At 40.8% G+C, this 26,686-nt stretch overlaps 2 protein-coding genes and 1 long non-coding RNA gene across 3 annotated transcripts; all 3 read right to left on the bottom strand.

Annotated features, from left to right (window-relative positions):
- Window positions 1–7,518: 7,518 nt before the first annotated feature.
- Window positions 7,519–20,825, bottom strand: LOC306931768. The gene is made up of 2 exons (XR_013791060.1): window positions 20,731–20,825; window positions 7,519–7,845 (listed from the first exon to the last, which is right to left on the bottom strand). It is a non-coding gene; the product is annotated as an uncharacterized lncRNA (long non-coding RNA).
- Window positions 8,080–17,813, bottom strand: LOC306931765 (uncharacterized protein). Its single transcript, XM_079513374.1, has 7 exons — window positions 17,478–17,813; window positions 15,217–15,786; window positions 13,891–14,173; window positions 13,141–13,288; window positions 11,449–11,605; window positions 9,477–9,606; window positions 8,080–8,992 (listed from the first exon to the last, which is right to left on the bottom strand). The coding sequence occupies exons 1-7, from the start codon at window positions 17,772–17,774 to the stop codon at window positions 8,115–8,117; spliced, it is 2,463 nt and encodes an 820-aa protein (XP_079369500.1). The 5' UTR covers window positions 17,775–17,813; the 3' UTR covers window positions 8,080–8,114.
- A 186-nt stretch (window positions 20,826–21,011) lies between the features above and the next one.
- Window positions 21,012–24,336, bottom strand: LOC306931767 (uncharacterized protein). The gene is made up of 5 exons (XM_079513377.1): window positions 24,256–24,336; window positions 23,476–23,623; window positions 23,176–23,332; window positions 22,302–22,428; window positions 21,012–21,956 (listed from the first exon to the last, which is right to left on the bottom strand). The coding sequence occupies exons 1-5, from the start codon at window positions 24,263–24,265 to the stop codon at window positions 21,061–21,063; spliced, it is 1,338 nt and encodes a 445-aa protein (XP_079369503.1). The 5' UTR covers window positions 24,266–24,336; the 3' UTR covers window positions 21,012–21,060.
- Between the last annotated feature and the right edge of the window lie 2,350 nt (window positions 24,337–26,686).

Raw genomic sequence — 26,686 nt, 5'->3', positions numbered from 1 at the left:
CTAGTTGACAAGTGGTACTGCCTGAAAGTCCAAATTCTATTTATCCCCTGAGCAAGCAGGCAGGCTCTATTAGACTCAGGAGACCCAGGTTCAAATCCGGGGTAGAACAGGAATGTTACAGCGGGCAGCTTCAAGATAACCCTTAAGCTCTGAAATGCTGTTGCGTTCACCACCCTAAACGTTTGATAAGTAATAGTCTAGCTTTTTGCATTGACGTGATGCTGGTATGCAGTCGATCAGCCAAGGAAAGAAATCCCATATCCAGACATAAGTAAACACCATGGAGAGTCTGCATTCCTGCCATGATCCAACCACCTTCATTAACTCTCAGCTGGCCTGTCCCATCCTAAAGACATTTTAGTATCAATTTAAGAAGCCACTGCACTCGGGTGGCGAAGTGGTAAAGTCCCTGCCCACCACCACGGAGGTTGTGGGTTCGAATCCACCGTGTTGTGTCCGGCTTTGTCTGGCGTCTATCCGAACACAATTGGGCCGTGTTCGAGGGAGGGAAGCCAGGCGGTTATGGTGGTCATAGCAAATACTCCCACGGCCTGGGGCGACACCTGTCAGCGGGGAGTGTTGGGTGGTACGAAGGCCCTACCTCCTCCCGGTGGGGGCTCCTCACTGGCAGGTGAGTCAGTACTCAGTAGGATAAAACAGCAGTGACAACACAGAAATGTGTGTGTGGCGGAATTAATTGGCATCTACTACGATACATTTAAAAACATTAAAAACCTGTTCACAAATATCTACCGGTATACTAAATCCCTTAATTCTAAAGTCACTAACTAAATGACATGTGACAGATGACATTATTGGCTTTGTAATGGAGCAACCGCTAAATAAAATACAAAGGCGGTGCTTCCATTATAAATACCAACTGAAATAAATGCCTACCAACTGAAACCATGAACCTATCTGATTCAATCCTATGCAAACCTGAACTATTGCAACATACTGTACATATCCCCAAACTTTTCAGCTCAAGACCCAAACGAGAAATCTAGTCTCTCCCCAGGACCCAAACTTACAAAAATACTCGCAAAATACTTGCAAAAGTTATGAGTTTAAAAATTAAAACAAAACAAATCTGAAATTCTTTGGAAAAATGTTTCATTTATTTTCTGAAACAAAACTACGTAAATAATGTTTTTGAAAATAATTTAGGAAAAGTAAAAAAGGAGGATATATAATCACGACCCATAAAAATGGCTCTGCGGCCCACTGTTTGGGGAAACACTGTATATTACAACCTGCTAAGCAACAACAGCACACAATATAAAAAGTAAAAACTGAATTATGCCACATTGAGAGGTTGAGTTGAGGATGGAAGAATCTGTACTGTGTGGCTTCAAAGTTAAAGACCTGAAGTTTGTCCGTAGCGTTTTGACCCCTGGTCCCAGCTGGTACAACCCTCATCTGATTTACGTCTCAAAATCAATTAATCTGATGAATGGCCACAGCACACTCACTGACTCTGATCCATTTTAAATCCAGGATCGTGCCTGTACAATAACAGCAGAGGGAAATATAATAATTCCACGTTTGATTGTGAAGCAAAGAAGTGTGCTCTCATGATGCCAGTAAAAGAAACGTTGCATAAAAAGAACGAACCAGCGAACCAACCAGATTATTGTTTTGCAGTGGTGGAAAGTAACTATGTACAGTACTATACTTAAGTACACTTTTGAGGTTCTTTGTTTTACTTTACTGGGGTATTTCTAATTGTCAGTAGTTTTACTCCACTACATCTCAGAGGCAAATATTATACTTTTAGTCTACTACAATTATTTGAAAACTTAAGTTACTAGTTAGTTTGTAGATTGATTATTATTACAAAACATACATTAACTACTTCAACCCTTTATACATTTCAGCCTTTCAAAAATAGCTGATCTACAAGCTCACAGTGCGTCGCGTTGCACTCTGAGCATTTCTATGTTGTGGTATTGATACTTTTACTTAAGTAAAACAATTTAGTACTTTTTACACCAGTGTTGTTTTGTATGTCGCATAACGTCTGTTTCTCGGAAGCTCTGCCGTTTCAGAAGCTATTAAGCACTCCTAATGTGAACATACTTGTTCGTAAGCAACATGATGCGACATGCCACTCTGGTGGATTAGGAAAAGAAAAAAAAATGATAGTAAGCCGCTTCACACCTGTCATTATACCATGGTCCCAATACCTAAGGTGTGGGAACTATACGACTGATTCTTCTAGAGAGTCACAGGACGATATGCTGGAGGAAGAACATGTTCAAACACAGCCTCTTCTCACCTGCTCATGCAACAGAGCAAAGAGACAGACCTGAAAATCCAGTAGCCTAAATATGTTAGCAGCTCATCACAGTCAGAGCCAAAATGAAATTCAGAAAGGGCTATGTTTCATCATACAGCTTTAGTGGTTCTGATGTTTACTATATCATTTTATATTGAATTCCAATATTTCTCATCTGCTGCAGCTTCATACAACATGCTGCTTCTTAACCCATAAAACCGGGAAAGCATCCCTGTGTCATTGTATACTTTGGATATTCAAAAATAGCATTTACAAGCTCAAAGATCTGCTATTTTTTTTAATAAAGATCAAGAAAATGTGTGCAAATATTTGATTATATAATTATATTGATAAAGCAAACATTTTTAGCTCAAATCTTTGCTTCTGGGGGTCCCTGGCCTGAAACACAATATTTTGAGATGGGGGGGGGGTCCGCAGTCAATTACATATAATTGTGGGGGCCCTTGACGTTAAAAGGTTTGAGAAGCACTGATATAGCAACATGAGTTTTTCAGAAAACATTTGTAGAATCAGCCTCAGGTCTTGAAATGACATCAGCCTAAATGAGGTCTGAATGAGCTGGGAGTGTTTCAACAAAAACACCAGTACTTGGATTACTGAGACACTGGAGGCAGGATTGGCATTCATGGTTAATGTTTTTACCAATTCTAAATAGGTCTGACTCTGGACAATATATCTGTAATGTTGTTGTTTTTTAACAAAATATAATTGGAGAGAGACTAGAGCCACTTGTGATCTCTCAATTGTTTTGGTTTTTTCCTCCTATCAAATGTTTCAAATGACGGACTTCCAATGTAAAGTGTAGGGACAGCTATACTGTCCCTCTAATAGCATGTGGATGTGGTTAAATCATTAACAGTTTTATAACTATAACACGTTCCTTCCTAATAACCACATCATCAAGAACACAAAAGTAGGTCGTGGTCATGAAGATAAAACATACAGAATACATCCAGGCAGACCAAGGATGAGATGGAGGAATTATATTTCCAAAATCTGCTCGCCTCGGGATCCCCCAGAATGAAGTTGCTAATGTTGCTGTAGAGAGGGAAGTCTGGAGCTCTCTGGTGGAGCCGTTTCCCCTGCGACCCGACTACAGATAAGCTGTTGAAGATGGATGGATGGATGGAATACTGTACAAGTACAAGTATTTCTTAGAGCCGGAAAAGAGTCACAGACCAGCAACCTGCAGGCAGGCAGTACTGTTCGTATCCGTTGTTTTCCATGAGAAACGCTAATGCTATTTTAAATAAGATACAAGGGTAGACTAGACTTTTCCCAATACAGGCTGTAAAATAATAGGTGTACTGACACTGGCATAACCTTACATCATTTAACAGTTGATCAAAAGCCTACAATATGGGTCTGCCAATTAAGTGAATGAGCTTACGCAGTTAAGACTACAGTGACATTCACGTGTACAAGAAGGTGATGGAAGCTCCATCATATCAGACTTATCCAAGACACTGTGTCATCTTCAAAACAAGCCCAGACATCACTGTTGCCAGATTCTGTGATATAAGCAATGAGGTCTATGAAAACATGCCGAAAAGAAGCGAGTATAGGCTACATGGGCATTTTAAACATAAGCATTGGCCATTTGAAAATAGCGAGTCAAGCGACGCATTGTGAGCTTGTATTGTGACATTTTGAACATAAAATCTTGAAAAAAGTGAAACAATTTGAACATGTTTTGAAACATTTTAACAAGACAAATCTGGTCTGGCACAACATATTTTAGATGGAAAAATGGTTGACATGAAAATGATTTGAGAACCACTGAACAACATTAGGAAAGAAGCCCAAATCAGCAACTACCAAGCAACTTTACAGATAAAAAACGAGCCCAAAGTCACTTATAATGAATGGACATGGCAACACTGGCCCCTGGCCCACAATCAGTCAGACAGAGGTCTTGGGGTGTCTAGCAGAGTGGAAACTCATCACATGAGTAGCCATCTGTATGCCTTAATTCCCCCTCAAGACTGTTTTAATCCCTCCTCCTCAATACAAACATTCCCGCTTGCATGGTGGTGGTAGCAGGCTACTAGACCTCAACAACTGCCTGCTCTGGCTCACTGACTGAATGCATTGAACACTGGGATTAAGACCAGACTGAAATCATTGTCTCCAGTGCTCTCCACCTTTGAGAGGTGGAGATGTAGTCTACTATATAGAACATAGAGATGAACAAGACAGTTCATGGTGTTTGGAGTGCAGAGCAAAATAAACAATTCTTCACTTCATCAACAATACACAGATGAAATACAGTTAAATTCTAATCTGGACCATTTCAAATTTATTTGAATTCAATGTAAAAGCAATCGGCTTGGTTTCATTCCAAAAAATATATAATACAATTTTAAGTAACTTGTAATTGCCAACTAATTACCAAAGCAATTAGAACTGCCAAATCAATGAAGTCAATCAAAAATAAGCCTCATCAGAGCTGTAGTATGGACCCCATTTAGCTTTTTTGTATATTTGGGAAGGCGGCTTCCCAAACTATTATTATTAATAATAATAATAATAATAATAATAATAATAATAATAATAATAATAATAATAATACACTTAATTTGTATAGGTAGTAGGTACCACCTCTTAAAACTGTGTGTGTGTGTGTGTGTGTGTGTGTGTGTGTGTGTGTGTGTGTGTGTGTGTGTGTGTGTGTGTGTGTGTGTGTGTGTGTGTGTGTGTGTGTGAATATATACATAAATAAAATATAATAGGCAACGAACGCGTCAACAACAACTCACCTTTACATTATTGTGACAGACTGTGGTCATGGCTGTGTTGTGTTGCGTAGAGTAGAGGCGCATGGACACTTGGACAGGCAGTTTGGTTCAGTTCAGTGACAGTCAGTGTGCTCACTGTGCTGATAATGATGATGATGACCGTACTGTTGAGCTGCAGCCCACACACTGACACAACACACACATTCTCCAAAAGTTTTTTTCCCCACCGGTGCACCGTGCAAGGATTGGACCGTACCAATTTCATAGCTGGAGGAGGGGTGGTAAGGTTTTGTGGTTCTCAAACGCTTTCATGTCGGACACCCAAATTGATATTTTTTAGCACCCCCAAAAGAGAAGCTTTGTAGTTGTGTTCTTTACAGTTTATAATGTTTTGTTATTATATGGGACGGGAGGTTAGGAGTGGGCCAAGACCAAAAACATCAACAACATAAATTGTTTTTCTATCAAATTAAAATGGATAAGATCTTTATATTAAAAGAAACTGCGCCACATTCCATTTCAACATCAAATAGACCAACCCATGTACAGTGCACTGATTGATTGATTGATTGATTGATTGATTTAAGTATTTATTAACAGTATGCAGAATGGATACATTTCAAACGAAGGCACAACTCGATACAAAAACTAAACTAAATGTTACTGTGGACGACACTATAAAGCATTACACTTGATTACAATAGGGTCCACCATTTTCAATTCATCAGAACATTTAGAGACACGTAGCCTACATGTACATAGGCCTACACTTCTAAAAAAAATCAGACCTGTCTGAACTGAGTGGTGCTGTTGGGGTGTCAGACTATTTGTTGTCTGACTATTGGTTGTCTGACTATTGGCTGTCGGACTATTGGTTGTCGGACACAGATGTTCCTTGGAGTGCCAGTTTCGAATTGCAGCCGTCCGTAGGTGCCCTTTGAGAGCGGTTTCGAAGGATGTGACCACACACGAGTGACGACTACCAGTGACCACTTAGTGATTTTTGCCAAATAGGCCTATGTAAAACAATGAACCAGTGTCTTTTAACTGTGTATGATTTTTGTTCTTTTTTTTTTTTGCATAGAAGTGTATATTTGTAGTATAGCCTTTGTAGGCTATGACTTTAAATGTTCTGACGTAAACAAGTCTTAGTGGTTTTTCAGTTTTTATCCTCGTAGCAGATTTAGTATTTTCTACACTGTTAAAATAATGCAATCAATCAGCCAGCCTCCGGACCAAGTTGTTTATCAGTTTTGGTACAAGGTTATACAGTATGTGTTGTTAAGGTGTTTCCTGTATTATTTAGACATAAAGTACCTACTTAACTTTCTTATAATGGATTTACAAGCAAACTAGGCCTACCAATTAAAGCTTGGTTACAAATGTAAACTGCTTGTGTTCATATTTGGAAGCCTCTGTAATGTCCGTAAATCAGTTGAGAGGCATGCAGATTGCAGGAATGCCCAAGCCAAGAGCTAAAGCATTGGCAAAATTCTGTTCCATTTCTGGAGGCGATGTTTCCTGCTCCCGTGATCTGTATCCTGAAACACCAAGTTCGTGAATCTGCTATTGTTTGCGTTCAAGAATTTCTTGTTAAGTTCTTCAGAATAGTACTTCAGTACCGTAATTAGCCCTTCACCAAGTCCCTCCTCAACCCATCCTTGTCCAATAGGCACGTTGGCAGCGAAGAAAGCTTGACCTGCATAGCAACCGTTGCTAAACTATTTGGATTGGCATTGGACAATCGCTTTTTGGGGTGGGATTTAGTGAAGGGCTAATTGGGTAAATGTTACTTTCCATCACTGGTCCCCACATGGGACTCACTCCCAGGTGTTTCGCCCTGGCAGACAGGGTTTTGAGGTTACTATTTCTGCGGTGTTAGGGTTAGGCATAGTGTTTGTGAGGTCAGGGTTAGGCATAGTTTTAGTGAAGTGTTAAATGCTAGGGTATCAAATGGAATCAAAGCAAAACACCTGGGAAAAAGTGAGTCCCGTCCCCACATGTCCCTGCCATGGTTGTTTGTTGGCCTTTAACCAGTGCAGCACTCACTCATCCTTCTCTCAAACAGTAAACTAATTTAGGGACCCCTCGCTGTGCATGAGGGTCCCTCCTCTTATGTCATTCCACAATGCCCTGTGCAGAGTATTGAGATGAGGAGTTGGCGTGGGGGAGGGGCTGGATGGTCTCAATGGGGGGCCCCCTGGGATAGAAAATTCCCCAAATCAGCTGGTTGCAAAACAGCTTTTTGGCAGAGGCGGGAAGTAGCAATAACTTACCACAATATTTAAAAACAATACTCAAAGTATAAGTCATGTATTCAAAAAAATACTTGAGAAAAACACAATTACAAAAGTATTTAGTATCAACATATACTGGATACTGTTTCACAGTAAAAGTACTCAACTTTTTTCAACATTTCTCAAACTTTGGGGGAGAATAACAGATCTAATAGCTCACAATGCAACAAGTACAAAACTTGAGTAAATGTATTTAGTTACTTTAGTGATTTTTGGCAATTTTAAATACAAAACATAAAATTAAATACAATACACTTAAAATGCTGTTGTAGTGCATATTCACACACTTTATGAATGTTTCATTTGGAATTGGATGTTATTAATTGTCATATTCATTCATTTAATTTGGATGGCCAGCAATATTATTAGTACAAAGACACACTGCCATCTAGTGGTCGAACTGGTTCTATGCAAGTAGTGATTCTTGTAGCACTACATACTGTATGCAGTGGGAGAACAAATACATGTTCCAATCTCTTCTGCAAGAACAGACAAACAAATCAGCAAATTGCTAAGCTCCGCCTCTCTTCAGCAACAGCTCCAAGTCATTTACGATTTACACTTTACAGGGCAATCAGACCAATGGTCTCTCTCTGTCCTTAAAGGTTTGAGTGCCACCCTTTGTCTTGTATCTCAGTTAGGGCTGTGCGATATGACTGAATGATATGAAGAAAATAAACTTGAATAATCTACATCAGCAAGATGAAGTTTTAAGATTACAGGTTCTAAATATCAGTTTCGAGAATCGATATATACAGTATTTTCAGTTAATTGCCCACTCTAATCTGAGGTGAGCACTGGGTTTCTTTTTGGCCTTCCTCTGGGTCTACCGCTGAGCTTTTTATTCCCTTGCTTTGTACAATTATTCAGTTCCTTTCCCAGCTCCTCCTCAGGGTTGTAGTCTATGCCTGACATACTTTGCTCAGCCTCCTCAGAGTCAGCATCAACAGCATTGTTCTCCATTCCAAGTGTTGCATCCAATTCAGCCTCAGAGCCATTCTTTTTGGTCTTCTTCCTGCGCCCTTTCTTTCCTTGGTCAGGACGGTCTTGTCCGTGGAAGCGCTGGACGTGACTCTTCAGGCTGACATTGTGATTAAAGCTCTTTTCACACTGTCGACACTGGTAGGGTTTCTCTCCCGTGTGGACACGCATGTGGGACTTGAGGTGGCTTTCCTGGCCGAAGGAACGTCGACACACCTCACACACAAACCGCTTTTTCCCCGTGTGCACCACCATGTGCCTCTCCAATTTAGAGCGACGAGGAAACTCTATGTCACATATGTGACAAATGTAATTTTTGGAGCCTCTGTGACTCTGCAGATGGTCGCGGCGCTCTCTGTGCCTGGCAAACACCTCCGGACAGTCGGGACACTGCCAGGGTTTCTCTGCGGGCGGATGGAGCTTCTCGTGTGCAATTTTGTTGACCCTTAATGTGAAGGTTTTGAGGCAGAAGGTGCACCTGTGCACGTAGCCTTCCATGTGGATCCTGCCGTGAATTTTGAGACGAAACTCGGAATCGAAAGACTTGCCACACAAATGACAAGGATATGGCTTGGGATCGTATTTATCACACTTGTGAGTCTTCGCCTTCGTCTTGTTGAGTAACTTTCCGCATTGGGGACAGAGCTGGTGTTTTTCTCCATCCTCTTCATCAGTATCTGAGTAGAGGTGGAACAGTTAATCAAACTGCAATTTAATAAAATAATCAATTAATAATCATTCCAAATTTTGTTACAACTGTTTAAGTGCCAGGGACGTTAAGACGAGCTGAATCTAATTATGCACTGATTGCCAGGGGCGTTAAGACGAGTTAAAAAAGAAAAGAAAACAAATTATATTCTTTTCTTTTTTTGAATCCATATTTAGAAAATTCCTCTAATCTGGTGTGCAGGTGATGACATGCATATGACATGCACAATAGAATTACATTTTCTTTCTTTTATTTATAATGGGCTTCAGTGGCACCGAGGACCAAAACTGGTGTCCACCCCCTGGCACTTAAACAGTTTTAAAGGCAAATTCAAAAATCTAAGCTATTTTTGCACAAAATCGGTGTGCGATGAATATAAAATAATGGTAATTAAATCAATTTGTTAATATATACTCAAAAAGCAAATGATGAGAACAGTTGCAGCCTTATACCTGAGTCAGTCTCTGTAAACTCGCTGACGATATCCTGAGGATGAAAATCTTTGTCTGAACTGTCCTCTGAACTTTCCTCTGGCACCATCAGATTTTCTTCTTCATCCCAGAAGTCATCTGAGGGCACTACCTGTAAAAGATACATTGAAGAATGTAATCTTGTTCATGTAGTTTAATCGAATCACCGAGAAGCTAAACTCGACTAAATCGAGTAGTCTGATTAATGTACGTTACGAATCTAACTATGGTTCTGTTCATTCCTGGATGACTGCCAGTAGTAGGCAGTAAACAGTAGTGAATAATGCTCTCGCACTCCACGCAGGTCGAGTCTTAAAATGAATATAAACAAAGCCATGTGACGTGTAGGCTAGCTGTGCGTCCTGTACATAAGCACGTGATAGCCTACGTAGCCTACGTAGAGGATAAGCCCACGTCCAGTGTCTGAGCTTCCCTCAGGGACTCCAGAGACTTGGTCCCTCCCTGATGGTTGACATGAAACACCACTGAGGTGCTGTCTGTTCGAATGAGCACGTGCTTCCCGCTGAGAAAGGGCAAGAAGTCCTTCATCGCCAAGTAAACACTCCGGAGTTCTAGCACATTGATATGGCGTCCTCTCCACCGAGAGCACCATACCCCCTTGGACTGACTTATTCTGCCAGTCATCGAAGTAGGGAAGTATCTCCACTCCTGACAAGCACTATCCATTCCATGTAATTTCTTTCTGGCTTCAGAAGCAGTTTTAGCTGCAGTATACCACAATGCCCTGAGGTGGTGGGGGTGCTGATATGCAAATCATTTTATCCATTCCATTCCATGCCAACTTGGAAAATCAACAATGGCGGACATTGTAAACAAAGTGGAAATGCAAATTTGGAACTGAAGACTGAAGAGGGGGAGGAATTACTGTATACAAAGTAGGGTGATACAGATGACATCACGCGTACGACCAAATCAGTTGAGCTGTTCCTGAGAGCAATTTCCATAAAAGCTCCTATATGACGAGGACCTGAATGTTCAAAATTGTGTATTTGTGGGGATAGAAAACACATAGGGGAGCGCAAAAAACACAATTTATTTTAAACTTTTGACCTGACGTCCATACATGGGTCAGTCAGGGCTTCCCTGAGATGACCGACACCCAAGCATGTTGGACACAAGTTATGGCCATCCTCGACCTGAAGGTGAGCCCTACAGGATGAACACTAGACAGCTCAGCAGTCTCAAGTCAGTTGTTTAGCCAGGTAATACTAGCAAGAACTGTACAATCACAGAATGTGTCAGTAGCCTCCAGCAAACACAGTATAGCCAGTCAGGCTGTTGGCTTATCAGGCTAGGAAATCTGAGCACATCTTGTCAGATGGGGGTTCACAGCCAAATACACATCAATTTGGGGGTCTTTTACATGATAATGTTTCAGAACCACTGTTATATCCTAGCTGTACCTCTAGCACTGTTGTTTTTTTTGTACTGCTGGTATTTCTCTCTCTCCTCTGCTGCCATCCTATAAGATAAGATGAGACCTTTATTGTCTCCACCAGGCAGAAGGCATGGGTAGAGAGTATGTTTTGCACTCCGTCCGTGTGTGTGTGTCCGTCCGTCAGTGTGTGTATGCATCCGTCCGTCCGTCTGTTACCAGCTAATCTCCGGGACCGTTAACCCGCTTTCAAAGTTTGCAGGATTGGCCCGTTTTGAACAAAATCAAATCATGAATGCAGCGTGCAATTTACGTGAAATCTTTCACATACTTTCCTACTAGGCTGAGCAATATATCCCACCCTTTTCACATTGGCCTGTTATAGCGCCACCAACAGGTGGATTTTTGCAAAAAAAGAAATTGGAATAAAAACAGAAGAAATGGCACCCTTTTCACATTGGCCTATTATAGCGCCACCAGAAGGCCACAACCTGACCTGCCCTGGTGGAGACCTGTGCACCGAGGGGCACTTTATCTAGTTCCTCCTCCTCCTCTTACCTTAGGCTTCCTCTTTCTTCCTCCCTCCTCTCCTCCGTCTGCAGGCATCTCGCTGGCTGCATTCCTCTTCTCTTCTTTCTCTTTCTGCTTCTGCATGTACTCAACGATCAGACCGGGACACTCCAGGTTGTCTTCTGGTTCCCACGTGCTTTCCTCCCTGCACACACACAAGGGGACACACATATAGGCTTATAGGTGTCTGTATTATAGAGTACCATTGTAACTATTATAAAGTATACTATAGCCAGCACAGCATAACAACTTCTACACCAATCACATTGCCCGGAGCGAGTCTCGGTGACCACTGTTTCGGTTGTTAGTAAAGAAATCAGACCAGTCTGAAGCGAGTGGTGCAACAGCACCCCCTATTGGTACTCTAAACATAGTCTCATACATAGATATAAAGGCTAGTTGGCTCAAGGCGGAATCTCTATGGTAGTCCACCAGGCGGCCATCTTACTTCGGGGCTTCAGTACAGTATGTTCAATGGCAGCTCAAACAAAAACAGTCATAACTCGCTCAAATCTTGACGGATTTACAAACGGGTTGGTTTATTACAAACGTTGTCAACATGACTATGATTCAGGACGCTTATCTGCTTAAATTTGTTTTTTTATATGAACGTCATATAAAAGCATATATGTATGCGGACGTCTCCGACGTTTATAACAAACCAAACCGTTTGAAAATCGGTTGAAAATTTAGCAAGTTGTGGTTATTTAAAAGTACATGTCCCATAGACACAATGTTATGCTGCCCCGAGGTAAGATGGCCGCCACGTAGCAACGTCGCTCTCCATTGGCCAGAGCGCGGTTGAGCCATCTAGCTTTCTTATATATATCTATGGTCCCATAGTCCCACCGGGACAAAGCTGTTCCTTGGAGTGGTTGCACCACTCAAAAAGAGAGAAGGGCTGGGGAGAGCGATGGTTTGCTCTTCACCACGGCCCTCATGTTGTAGTTTTCGGTGATAGCGGTGGTCAACTTATCACCCAAACTAAACTAGGATTCATACAGGGAAAACTCTCCTCACTTGTGAACTTTGTGGGAAATACTTTGCTAGTAAAGTAAACGTAAAGGGCCACATAAAGACTCATACAAGGGAAAACCCCTTCCTTTGTACAGTTTGTGACAAAAGATTCAGTCAAAGTGGTACTATCATGTCTAGGCCCCACACTTGTGCAGTTATAGACTGTATCAACCAAAGAAAATCTGACTCTAAAACAAGAAAATGGCACTCTATAGTCTACACAGAGTCCCTGCTCAAGCAGATATAAAAGAAGATTAATTGTATTTTGATTTTTGTATGTGTCTATGGAATTAACATTACTCTAATTAATAGAACCCCAGGTGTGGTTAGAATATTCAAATATATGTCTTCCCTGTGTATTTTTGGTTTCTTCCTGAAAGCTGAAAGCGGAGTCAAAAGGCCCAATCGACAATACACCATTTTTGTGTCATCATAACCCTAACCCCTCCCACATTATCATACAAAACACAGTTGTGGGCAAGGCTTAAGTTCAGGTGGGTAGTACTACGGTGAAAATGGTGGGGGATCACGGCACTCGATCTTTAAAAGTCTATAGACTTGGCTGACATGCTGTCATGTCTGAAAGCCAGACGTTGTAGGGGCTATCGCCACTCAAAGATGTTGTATCATGTGAGGAGAAAGGTTAAGGAGGCTGGGACTCACTCTGAGAAACCTTTCCACTTGAGGAGGTACTTCACAGTTCCATTCATCTCATGTCGATCCAGAACCTTCTCCACCACATACTCCTGCCCTTCTTCCACTGTCACCGTCACTGCAGCCTGAGACTCCTCCCCCTCCTCCGGAACCGCCACTGCAAGGTTATTATAGTTAAGTGTTAAAATTGAAAACGAACTGCAAAACGAACTAAAATCATAGACAAAATGTCCTTAGTTTTCTTTTGTGGACAGTTGGTGGTTCATCTGTAACTGAATAAATGTTTAACCCTAGAAGGCTAGAACACTAAACTAAGATTTTCACGTAATATCCACTTATTTATTTTTTTATTTTAGAAATGTCATGTTGGAATATTAAAGATGAGTACCTCAAATTGCCATGTATTGCTGTACTTAAATATATTTTGATGAGAAATATTTGTTATGGAATATATTACGGGTCAAATATACCTGGGTTTAGCGATATTGTGACAAAAGTTGCGTTTGGTGTGCAGTGCTAGGGTTAAATGCTATCTTGTGTTACGTTTTTATTACACAATACTTACCTTTTCAATCTTGCACCTGACAAATAACAAAGTATAAAGAAAACTAACACAAAAAACTAATCTAAAACTAAGTGCTGTCACAAGATTTTTTTTCATTTTTTTAGCAAAACCACTGTAAAAACAATTAAAACTAACTGAATTCGAAAACAAATGTCCAAACGAAACTATAATGTAAAATCCAAAACTAGTATAACCTTGCACCACCGCAGCTCGAAACTCCTCCTCCGTAACCTCCACCACAGACTGAAACTCCGCCTCCTCCTCGGCAACCTCCACTGCAGACTGAAACTCCGCCTCGGCAACCTCCACTGCAGTCTGAAACTCCGCCTCCGCCTCGGCAACCTCCACCGCAGACTTAAACTCTGCCTCCTCCTCCGTAATCTCCACTGCAGACTGAAACTCCTCCTCCTCCCTAATCTCCACCTCCAACTCCTCCTCCTTCAAAGTCACTGCAGCCCATGTTTTATCTTCCTCCAACTAGTAAAGAGATACCAAAGATGTTTAGCAATGTTTCACATGACATTACAGAGGAAGACGAAACAGCCGAACACTTGTTTCTAGGGCTCCACACACAAGAGACTTATTTTTATGTAATGGCTAAAAAATGCAATGTTTTGATCGTTTAGGTCTTCATCAGGCAAATAAACTACATTTGCCTTTGCACTTCACATGGGTGTAATTTTTCTTTATATATGCTACCTTTGGGTAACATCATCAGGGAACAGTCTTACATTTCCATTGTTATGCAGATGACACTTGATTATGTCTATCGATGAAGCCAGATGAAACGGATCAACTATATTAAAACTTTAGGCATTACATGTATTAAAGAGTTGGATGACCCGGAATTACTCCTCAACTCGGATAAAACTGAAGTTATTGTACTACTTGTAAAGTGTTTTGAGACAACTTGTTGTGATTTGACACTTTAATACAATTTAATTGAACTCTTCAGTGCGGACTTGGGCCCTGTTTAGACTGAAGTAAAATCCAGCCAAATCCGATTTATTTCTCATATCCGATCTTTTGGCCCGACTGTTCACACTACATTTGCAAGTGACCAGATCGGATCTGTCACAGATCCATCTGTGTGTTCAGTGTTCACTGATTCTAACGTTGTCAACCTAAACCACCCTGCGTCGACATATCTGCTTTGATTACAGTGGTAACGACGTAGGAGTCAGGAAATAGGTGCTAGTTGATTACGTTCAGGAAATGCGACTTGGGTGATTAGATCTGGTTACTGCATTCAGACTGAGACGGATCTCCTTGAAATCAGATTTGAAACCACCTCTGAATGTGGCTGAAGTCGCATTCGTAAAAATCTGATTCCACGTGATTTGTTTGTGTTTAGACTAATTTAATCAAAATCTGGATGTGGCACAGATCTGATTCAGGTTGGATTTGGCTGCCAGTGTAAATCAGGCCTTAAATTAGTCAATACTAAACAAACACAGTTTTGACTTTTCACTAGAAAACAGGACACCAAGTTAACACAGGAAATAGTATGAAGTACTTACAGTTATCTGACGGATTGTTGGTATTGCGCCCCGCTTCAAACGCCTGGTTGCTGCGAAACCAGCTGTATGCATCCCCAAGTTTTCATAACAATCCACCATAAAGTGATTCTGACACACAAAAAGATTTGGCTTGATTGTTAGAGGAACACTGCCGTTAAAAATAAAATTAATCCACTCTGCTTTTATATCTTCTTGAGCAGGGACTCTATGTGTAGAGTCCCATTTTCTTTGGTTGATACAGTCTATAACTGCACAAGTGTGGGGCCTAGACATGGTAGTACCACTTTGACTGAATCTTTTGTCACAAACTGTACAAAGGAAGGGTTTTTCCCTTGTATGAGTCTTTATGTGGCTCTTTACGTTTACTTTACTAGCAAAGTTTTTCCCACAAAGTTCACAAGTGAGGAGAGTTTCCCCTGTATGAATCCTCATATGCGTATCTGCTTTTGTAGACTGCTGAGTAAAACGTTTATCACAAACTGTAGTCTGAGAACCAAAGTTCTCCGTTCTTCTCAGTAACAGGCCTGATGATGTGGTTGGCTGAGATTCCTGTGGCTGTGATGCTGTTGCCTGTAGTATAAAAATATACAACAGCCTATAATTAGATTTTAATTCTGTAGTTATGGGGGGGAAAACACTTGAGAAGTGAGGGGCGCTCACTTCATACAAAGATTTATCATCAATTATACACCATCACATTCCGGCCATTCGGCCAATCACTTTTGGCGTCCTCACTTTTCACTTTTTATCTTGAATATTTTACATTTCCAATAATAGATCTGCTATTTTCTAAAGATTTTTAGTCATTTGAAAACTTGAAATTGGAGATTCTGCATAATTGTCTCCACCAGGCCGAAGACATGGGGAGAGAGTATGTTTTGCACTCCGTCCGTCCGTCCGTCCGTCTGTGTGTGTGTGTGTCCGTCCATCCTTCCGTCTGTGAACAGCTAATCTCCGGCACCGTTAACCCGGTCGATGCCAAATTTTGCACACACACTCCCTGGATGCCAACGATGAACCTCTGCCCCAACATTTCCAGAACGGCCTGTTAGAGCGCCACCAGGAGGCCGCTTTGTGCAAAACAAGTTTTTGGACAGTACACCTACATATTTTGTCCAAACATCACGCAAATTGGTACACAGTCTCTCTAGAGCCATTCAACGAAACGTGTCTTTCAGATTTCTCAGACTCCATCCTGATTGGCTAAGATTGGCTTCCAAAGTTTGCAGGAGTGCTCAGTTTCAAACAAAATGCTGCAAATCATGAACACATCGTGTGATTTCCGTGAAATTGTGCACGCACATTCCCACTAGGCAGAGGAAGAAATGCCACATGAACATTTTAACTCAGCCTCATGGTGGCGCTATAACTGGCCGAAAAGTGTTTTACCTCTAACTGCACGGATCTGTGAATAACTTTGTATGCCAACTCCCTAGACGCCAAAGAACAACCTTTGCCTGGAATTTTTCACATCTGCTCTTCATAGCGCCACCAGGAGGCCGACATATGTAAAACACATTTTCTAATATTACTCCTTCAGATTTTATCCAAATTTCACGCAAATCGGTACACATGCTCTCCATAGTCATGTGATCAAGACGGGTTTGTTTGATTTCTCATAATCCACCCTCATTGGCTACAATTGGCTTCTAAACTTTTCAGGAGTAGCCCGCTTTGTACAAATCGCCACAACTACTCAACGCAGCGTCCGATTGTGGTGAAACTGTGCATGCATATTCCCACTAGGCTTTAGAAGAAATACCACTTGACAGTTTTCAAATCAGCCTCATGGTGGCGCTACAACAGGCCAAGCCGAGACACACACACATATTGCTCCTAAACATTTTGCCAAACATCACACACACACTCCTATCCTCCTGGTGGAGACCTGTGACCAGAAAAGCACTTTTTCTAGTTTATTGTACTTTTGGTACTTAGCCATACTTTTCTACTTTTACTCAAGTAAATGTTGAATTCCTGAGTTGTAACAGCCGAGTACCCCTACCTCGCACTGCGCAGTATAGGCCTATTGATACTTTTACTACTTTTTCCACCATTGGTCATCAGGCTATCTAGCTACTGTCATGCTTTGATTTTTGAAGCAATGTGGCACATACTGTTTCTACAATAAATGGGCTATTTATTCATTTGCACTTTCACGTTGCATGATGAACAATCATACTGTATTCTTATTGACATTTACACAGCATACAGACTTTTCACTAGAATACAGCAAACAAAAAACAGTATGAAGTACTTACAGTTAACTGACGGATTGTTGGTATTGCTCCCCGCTTCAAACGCCTGCTTAATGCGAAACCAGCCATATGCATCGCCAAGTTTTCATAACAATCCACCGTAAAGTGATTCCGACACACAAAAAGAGTGTTTGTTTTGATTGCTAGAGGAGCACTCCTGCCGTTAAAAATGAAATGAATCCACTCCGCTCTCCTATCGTCTTGAGCAGGGACTCTATGCATAGTAGTGCTTTGGTTGATACAGTCTATAACTGCACATGGGGGTCCTACATACGATTTAGACTTAGCTTTATTAGACATGACCGTACCGAAAATGAAAATCAGTAATGGCGGCGGTTGTCAACACAACACAAACCCTTTCACAGGAGGATATGCAAATGTAGGACTGAAGAGGGGGCGGGATTATACAAAGCAGAGCGATATGATCACTGGTAGGCTATTGTGTACTATGATATAGTACAGTATGTAAACTCTTAATTTCCATGTCCAGCCATGCTGTGGCACACACACACACACACACACACACACACACACACACACACACACACACACACACACACACACACACACACACACACACACACACACACACACACACACACATTTGGATCTGCACAAGAGGCGCAATACTGATCAGAAGGTTACATTATATGGTCCAACCAAATACATGAAGGAAAAAAAGATAGCACATTGATGACATACTATTACTTGACACTACTAGACAGGATGTTTTTTTTCTCCTTTGAGCCACCTAAGGATAAATGAACCAACGCCTTCTTCATATAGACAGACTGCCCATAATAGCTGAGACAGAACAGTAATAGCCAACTTTTTTGCATTTGTCTTTTGCAATCCACCCAATTGCAGACCACTGAGCACAAGTTTATGGACATGGCCCAGACTTCCAAATACAAGGACAATAAGTTGACAATTATATCCCAAGGCCATAATACATTCCACCAAAAGCTGATATTTCATAAGTTTGGATGTAAAACAAGTGTCCATATACAAATCAAATGGGAAGCCTATTTCAAAGATAGTGACATTTTTTCTAATTTCATTGATGAACACAATAGCTGGGGTAATTGGAATATCGTGTAGTGAATTGACGTGTGTCATTGTGATCAAACCAGTCTAGTTTTACAGTGCTGTGTTTATACATTCTTGTTGTCCTGTCCTGTCCTGTACTCCTCTGATCTTGTCTGAGACCAGGTCCACCAGACAGTCATGTCTGGCAATGTAGTCCTTGGTTGCAACCATTTAAGATGGGTGCAACTGTTTCTTTGTCATGTGGTACTGGATGTAGGATGCAGTGTGGGTCGTGTGCTGCCTGATGTGTACCAGGTTGCCATTTTTTTAACTTAAAAGTATCAATACCCTACCCTATTGTAGAAATAATTACTTATTAAGTAAAAGTACAAAGGTACTCGTGTATACAATTCTTTGATCTACAAGCTCACAAAGGGTCACCTTGCAACACATTGTGAGCTTGTAGATCGGCTATTTTCAAATTGCCTAGGGTAGGCTATATATACCTGTGGCTGTGTGTGACTGTGTGTGTGTGGTGGTTTTGTAATAAAACTCAAAATCTACAAAGTAACGTAGTAACTAAATATTTAAAATACATTTAGTGGAGTAAAAGTACAATATTTGCCTCCGAGACGTAGTGAAGTAAAAGTATTACATTGGAAATACTCCAGTAAAGTCAAAGTTCCTCAGAATAGTACTTGAGTACAGTATTCCTGTGGGTATCCGGAGACTCGCCGCGATTTAGTGCATTTTAGTTTTACTTCACCTTAATTTAGATTGCATTGAATTGAGAGAGAGTAGGCCTATAGTTGTTTAGAGTTAACACTAGAGAAAGCAGAAATGCTAAAAGTTTAAACATCAAAGTACCGAAACAATGTAATTAAACAATTCCTGAAATGGTAGGCCTACTTATCATTGGTATACACATACTCACCTTTTTATCATCATCATCTAGCTGACCATTTAATTGCACAAAATAATTTGATAATTTTGGAAATTAACTATAACATATGTGGGTTTGACATACTACACTGATGAAGACAGCATCTTAGCATAACGATGAAGACATTGATGAAGAATTTTCGCCATGGCGACTTGGTAAACTGGCGAGTTTCCGGTATTCTTTCCGTGGTGTTAGGGTTAGGCAGTGTTTGTGAGGTTCAATGTTAGGGTTTAGATGGAATCAAGGCATAACACCTGGGAACAAGTGAGTCCCGTCCCCTGCCATGGTTGTTTGTTGCCCTTTGACCAGCACTCACTCATCCTTCTCTCAAACAGTAGCCTAATTAAGGGTCCCCTCCCTGTGCATGAGGGTCCCTCCTCTTATGTCATCCCACAATGCCCTGTGCAGAGTATGTTGAGATGAGGAGTTGGCGTGGGGGAGGGGCTGGTTGCTCTCCATCAACCTGGGCACACTTGAACTTCCACGTGCGGCCAAAGGAAGCTGTCTTTTGCGTCATTTCTGGGTTTTTAGACAGCTGGTGGATGGAAATGAAGCTCCACAGAATGCCGCTGGGGCAAGCTTTTCCGGGAATCTGCTACATGGGTGGAGCTTCATTTCCATCCACCAGCTGTCTAAAAACCCGGAAATTACACAAAAGACAGCTTCTTCTGTCCGCGCATGGAATCTTAGGTGTGCCCAGACCCTGGGGCCCTGCCGTTTCCCTGGGATACTGAATTCCCCAAATCAGCTGGTTGCAAAACTGCTTTTTGGCAGGTGGATAAAAAAAAATAAAAAAAACTTGCTGGAAAAAAATAAAAATAAAGTAAGTACAATAACATAACAATATTAAAAAAATACTCAAAAGTATAAGTACTGTATTCAAAAATGTAATTGAGAAAAACACAATTACAAAAGTATTTAGTATCAACATATACTGGATAGTTTCACAGTAAAAGTACTCAACGTTTTTCAACATTTCTCAAACTTTGGGGGAGAACAACATATCTAATAGCTCACAATGCAACACTTGAGTAAATCTATTAGTTTCTTTCCAAATGTTTTTTGGCAATTTTAAATCCAAACCATGAAAGGTAACCTATACTAAATTCTTGATACACTTACAATGCTGTTGTAGTGCATATTCACACTCCTTATTTACTTTAAAACAAGTAGCCATTGGCCCTTTGTTAATCGTCACATGCTCACGTTTCATTTGGATAAAGTAGTGATTCATGTAGCACTACATGTACAATATATACACAGTGGGAGAACAAATTGCTAAACTCTGTCTGTCTTCAGCAACAGCTCAGTCATTTACAGGACAATCAGACAAATGGATGTCTCTCTGTCCTTACAGGTTTGAGTGTCTTTGTCTTGGATCTCACTTAGGGCTGTGTGATATGACTGAATTATATGAAGAAAAAAATTATATATATATATATATATATATATATATATATATATATATATATATATAGATATATAGATATATATATAGATATATAGATATATAATTCGATTAATCTACTGTACATCAGCAGGATGAAGTTTTAAGATTACAGGTTCTAAATATCAGTTTAGATATATACAGTAATTTTCATTAATTGCCCCACCCTAATCTGACGTGAGCACTGGATTTCTTTTTGGCCTTCCTCTGGGTCTACCAGTGAGCTTTTTATTCCCTTGCTTTGTACACTTATTCAGTTCCTTTCCCATCTCCTCCTCTGGGTTATACTCTGGGTCTGACATACTTTGCTCAGCCTCCTCAGAGTCAGCATCAACAGCATTGTTCTCCATTCCAAGTGTTGCATCCAATTCAGCCTCAGATCCATTCTTTTTGGTCTTCTTCCTGCGCCCTTTCTTTCCTTGGTCAGGACGGTCTTGTCCGTGGAAGCGCTGGACGTGACTCTTCAGGCTGACATTGTGATTAAAGCTCTTTTCACACTGTTGACACTGGTAGGGTTTCTCTCCAGTGTGGACGCGCATGTGGGACTTGAGGTGACTTTCCTGGCCAAACGAATGTTGACACACCTCACACGCAAACTGTTTTTTCCCCGTGTGCACCACCATGTGCCTCTCCAGTTTATCGCGATAAGGAAACTCCATGTCACATATGTGACAGACGCAATTTCTTGTGCCTCTGTGACTCTGCAGGTGGTTGCGGCGCTCTATGCTTTTGGCAAACACCTCCGGACAGTCGGGACACTGGTAGGGTTTCTTAACTTTCTTTGTGGGCTGATGGAGCTTCTCGTGTGCAATTTTGTCAACCCTTAATATGAAGGTTTTGAAGCAGAAGGTGCACCTGTGTATGTAGCCTTCCTTGTGGATCCTGCCGTGAATCTTGAGACGAGACTCGGAATCGAAAGACTTGCCACACCAATTACAAGGATACGGCTTGGGATCGTATTTATCACACTTGTGAGTCTTGTTCTGAGTCTCGTCGAGTAACTTTCCACATTGGGGACAGAGCTGGCGTCCATCGTCTTCGTCAGACTCATCAGTAATAGTATCTGAGTAGAGGTACAACAGTTAATCAAAAAAATCTATTTAACATATACTGTACAAAGAAATGCTAATATAAAATAATCAATCCAAATGTCATTCAATCAAAGCTAATGAAAACAGACACTCAAGTCTACCAGGTCACATGTGGCATCGCAACATGCTGTGAGCTTGTATATGTGCTATTTTCACTATTTTTGCACAAAATTGTTGTGCGATGAAGTATACAATAGTGGTAATCACTACTTAAATCAATTTGTTAATATATACTAACCTATAATTAAAACCCAACAAATTACCCAAAAAGAAATCGATAGAATAGTTAATAGTAGAGTACAGTTGCAGCCCTATACCTGAGTCACTCCCTGTAAACTCGCTGTCGATATCGTATAGATCCTGGGGATGGAAATCTTTGTCTGAATTGTCCTTTGGCACCTTCTGTTTTTCTTCTTCATCCCAGGTGTATTCTGAAGGCACTACCTGTAAAAGATACATTAAAGAATGTAATCTTGTTCATGTAGTTTAATTAAATAACCGAGTAGTTAAACTAGACTAAATCAAGTAGTCTAATTAACCACTTAGTCCTGTATTAGGCTCCTATATACAGCTTTTGTCCCCACACGTCTCAAGATTTGCCATTGACAATGAAAGGGGAATTCAGGTCAAATGTCCGCTAAATCTTGTCCCCATACGTCTCAAGTTTTGCCATTGACAATGAACAGAGAAATTAGGTCAAAATTCTGCTAAATATGACGTCAATTAAACAGCAAAGCATTAAACGCCATTGACATCGAAGGGAAATTTTACGTCATATGTAAACAAGCAAATCAGCTAACCAATCACAGGCAACAGGCATTCTGATTGGTCAGTATGAGAAGATGCATGATGATCTCATGATGATAAGAGCGCCCCTCACAGTCAAATTATTTTAAATGTTTGAAATAAATGTTCTCTTTATGCCCCCATAAAGAGAACATTTATTTCAAACATTTAAAAAACAAATCATGATTTTATGGGGGAACTTAGCAACAAATCTTGTCAGATGGGGGTCCACGACCAAATGCATATCAATTTGGGGGTCTTTAACGTGAAAATGTTCCAGAACCACTGTTATATCCTAGCTGTACCTCTAGCACAGTTTTATTTTCATTTTATTTTTTTGTACTGCTGGTATTTCTGTCTCTCCTCTGCCACCCTATAAGATAAGACCTTTATTCCTCCTCTTACCTTAGGCTTCCTCTTTCTTCCTCCCTCCTCTCCTCCGTCTGCAGGCGTCTCGCTGGCTGCATTCCTCTTCTCTTCTTTCTCTTTCTGCTTCTGCATGTACTCAGCGATCTGGTCTGGACACTCCAGGCTGTCTTCTGGTTCCCACGTGCTTTCCTCCCTACACACACAAGGACAAGGACACACACACTCTTATAGATGTCTGCAATCTAACTATAATTGCACCACATCTCCGTCTGTCTGTCCGTCTGTCTTGTCTGTCTGTACTCTGTGAGTTTGAGTAGAAAGGAGGCTGGGACTCACTCTGAGAAACCTCTCCACTTGAGGAGGTACTTCACCGTTCCATTCATCTCATGTCGATCCAGAACCTTCTCCACCACATACTCCTGCCCTTCTTCCACTGTCACCGTCACTGCAGCCTGAGACTCCTCCCCCTCCTCTGGAACCACCACTGCAAGGTTAATATAATTAACGAAAACGAAATCTAACGACTAAAATTGGAGAAAAAAAATAACATTTCCGTGAAGAAATGAAATCATAGACAAAATGCCCTTAGTTTGTGGACAGTTGGTGGTTCATCTGTAACGGAATACATTTTTAAATGCCATCTTGTGTTAAGATGTTATTACAAAATAATTACCGTTTCAATCTTGCACCTGACAAATAACCAAAAGTATAAAACTAAACTAAAACTAACACTAAAACTAATAAAACTAAACTAAAACAAAGCACTTTTACAAAAATAAATAAATAATAACCCGCAAACCTGCTCTAGAAATGAATTGAAACTAACTGAATTAGAAAAAAATCTAAAAGAAAATCTAAACAAAAGAAACAAAATCTAAACTATAATGAAAAATCACACCTGTGTGAACTGAACAGTGCAACTATGTTGTTAATGTAATAGGTAGCCTACTGTAGTGAACTCTAGTGCAAACCTCAAGTCACTCAGTGCTAGCCGCCCAACAGTCACCCCAGGTCACAGAGCGCTACTGTAGCTGTCCGTGCTGAGAGAGAGAGAGAGACAGACAGACACTGCGTATTGGAGCGGCCAGGCGCTTAAAAATCCCAAACTATTATCACCTTGCGCCATAGCAGCCTGAAACGTTAGCTCCACCTCAGCCTGAACGTTTCCCTCCTCCTCCAGAATCGCCACTGCAGCATGAGACTAGGGATGGGACGATATGAAAATTAAATTACATGTTATGATTATTGTGTCAAAAAAAATGTGATTAAGTATATTATTCTTGATAAACAAAATGGCACTTTTGTTTACCACTTGACACGCAGCATCCCTATTCTGGGGGGAACGTTCGCCAAAGACCTACAAGCTCGCAACGTGTTGCAATGCAACACGGTGTGAGCTTGTAGATCTGCTATTTTGGCAAATCGATTTGTGGTAGAGTGAAATAAGAGCATACCAAATGTACATATACTTAACAAGGAATATATACCGTGTATATATAGGGTTTAGGTGGTACCGAATTTGAAGCTCAACAAAAGCGAATTCATCCTGGTGTATGACAGAGGACGATTTCACGATACATTTTTTTATCACGATGAACAATAACGATTATTGTCCCATCCATACCTGAAACTTCTCCTCCTCCTTCTTCACCTCCTCCTCCTTCACCTCCTCCACCTCCTCCTTCACCGTCACGGCAGCCCAAGGCTCATCCTGCTTCAACTAGTAAAAAGATACCAAACATTTGTAGCAATGTTTCACATGACATTACAGCCAAATTATAAATAGTTTATGGTTGAGCAATAGAACTCGACATGCGCCTCGGACGATGACCCTCCACCCTCCACACGCATTATTAGTTTGTTGTGAATCTCTGCATATACTCCAGTTTTAGGTGTTAAAGGCTACAACATGACGTGATGGGTGGAAAGTTTTTGAATGAAATTAGCCTTGAAACCTATTGAATTGGATTACTTGGCCCTAAAAATGTACACTTTGACACCAATTTTATTATTATAGCATAATAACAGAAGATATTGGATCTGCTGTATTGCTGTAAATGGTGGCGGCCATTTTGAAAACTTGTATATTTCGTAAATGAATGGTGATGCAACTCTTTGTTATTGCCCTAAGGTACTTCCATGCCAAAGGGAAAACAAAATTAGTTTTAGCGGGTTTTTTTTAGTCTTGAAATGTATTTTAGGGTAATGCAGCTCGTCTGGACCTCTGCATCATGGCTTAATTTTTTTGCATTAACTCCTTCACTAATACCTGTAAAGGCACACTCTTTGGAACAGCATTTTCACGGATGGAAGTATGACACCTTGTTGTGTGATGTGACTTTCTTTTCAAGCGTCTAAGCCCAGCTCTCTTCTTTGGCGAAACGGTAACGGTTTCTGGTTCCTTGACAAAAAAATCCTTTGGTTCAAAATGATCACTGCACACTGTCCAATTTTTGGTAGTTTCATGTGGTATGTTGACAAACTTGACATCTTGTTGTAACGCAGTTAGCCATAATTTACGCGTTTCTACATTCAAATATGGTATCCGATGAAAGCTTTTACGTTTTAGAGTCGCTGGGGTGCGTTTGTTCAGACAGCCTGGAAATACGCACTGCTTCATCTTCAAACTCAACAAGAAAAAGGAATTAAAAAAGACGCTCGAAATAGTCAACAAAAGAATGGGAGAACAACAGGATCCGGAATAAAAGTTGATAAACAACTCAAGAGTACTTTGACTGCTAAAACAAAGACTGGTCTATCCGTAGAAAAAGTTAGGACGACGAGGTTGATACAGCCACCATTACAGCCACTGCCAGTGAACCCGGAAGTATCGCGAGACTAAACTTTGAACAGGACTTGGTACAAATAGGAAGTAAACAATAACTACGGAAAGTGAGAGGGACAAAAATGGTGGAATATGATAGTAGACAGACACCATACGGATTCTAATCTATATACATACGCATATTTAGCTCTGAGCTCCATAGCTATGGACCATAGCTCCATAGCTATGGACCAGAGCTAACCCATATGACTTTTGCGCGGATTTTAAAGGCGGAAAACAGGTAGAACCTTAGGCTGCAATGATACGATGCAGAGGGGCTAACAGTGACATGGGGATACACCAAAAAGGGACCAATGTGAAAGAAAACACCTGGAGGAGTCTTCATGGGACCTGAGAAGTACTTTAAAAAGGTGAAATAAGCATTTAGGAAGAATTTCCCCTTTAAGTACATTTTAAAACCATGTACTTTTGATACTTAAGTACATTTAATGTGAGCTACCTTTATACTTTTACGTAAGTAATTTTCTTATTGGTTACTATTGCTTAAGTAACTTTCAGTAGAATAACTGTACTTTTACTTAAGTAAAATATTTTAGTACTTTTTCCACCACTGCAATACCCCAAAACCCTAACGGCCAAACCTCACATGGAAACCACGGGTGAGTCTTCTTAACATGGTCACGCATCGGGTGTCTTAACCGGCCACGCGCATGTGTCTGTTGATATAACCTGGGTATAACGTAGCTCTGGTCCATAGCTCTA

Source organism: Electrona antarctica (assembly GCF_951216825.1).
Source record: "Electrona antarctica genome assembly, chromosome: 10".
Classification (NCBI taxonomy): domain Eukaryota; kingdom Metazoa; phylum Chordata; class Actinopteri; order Myctophiformes; family Myctophidae; genus Electrona; species Electrona antarctica.
This window is presented reverse-complemented; position numbering and strand designations above follow the sequence as displayed.

Bases quoted from the DNA above. Each gene is read 5' to 3' on its own strand.
- LOC306931765 (XM_079513374.1), bottom strand. From the start codon at position 17,774: ATGTCTAATAAAGCTAAGTCTAAATCGTATGTAGGACCCCCATGTGCA. The intron at 11,606-13,140 runs GTGAGTCCCAGC...GTGTGTGTGCAG, and splicing joins AAGTGGAAAGGTTTCTCAGA to GGAGGAAAGCACGTGGGAAC. The intron at 8,993-9,476 runs GTATAAGGCTGC...ACCTCTACTCAG, and splicing joins GTTTACAGAGACTGACTCAG to ATACTGATGAAGAGGATGGA.
- LOC306931767 (XM_079513377.1), bottom strand. The intron at 22,429-23,175 runs GTAAGAGGAGGA...TATCTTTTACAG, and splicing joins GAAGAAAGAGGAAGCCTAAG to GTAGTGCCTTCAGAATACAC. The intron at 21,957-22,301 runs GTATAGGGCTGC...ACCTCTACTCAG, and splicing joins GTTTACAGGGAGTGACTCAG to ATACTATTACTGATGAGTCT.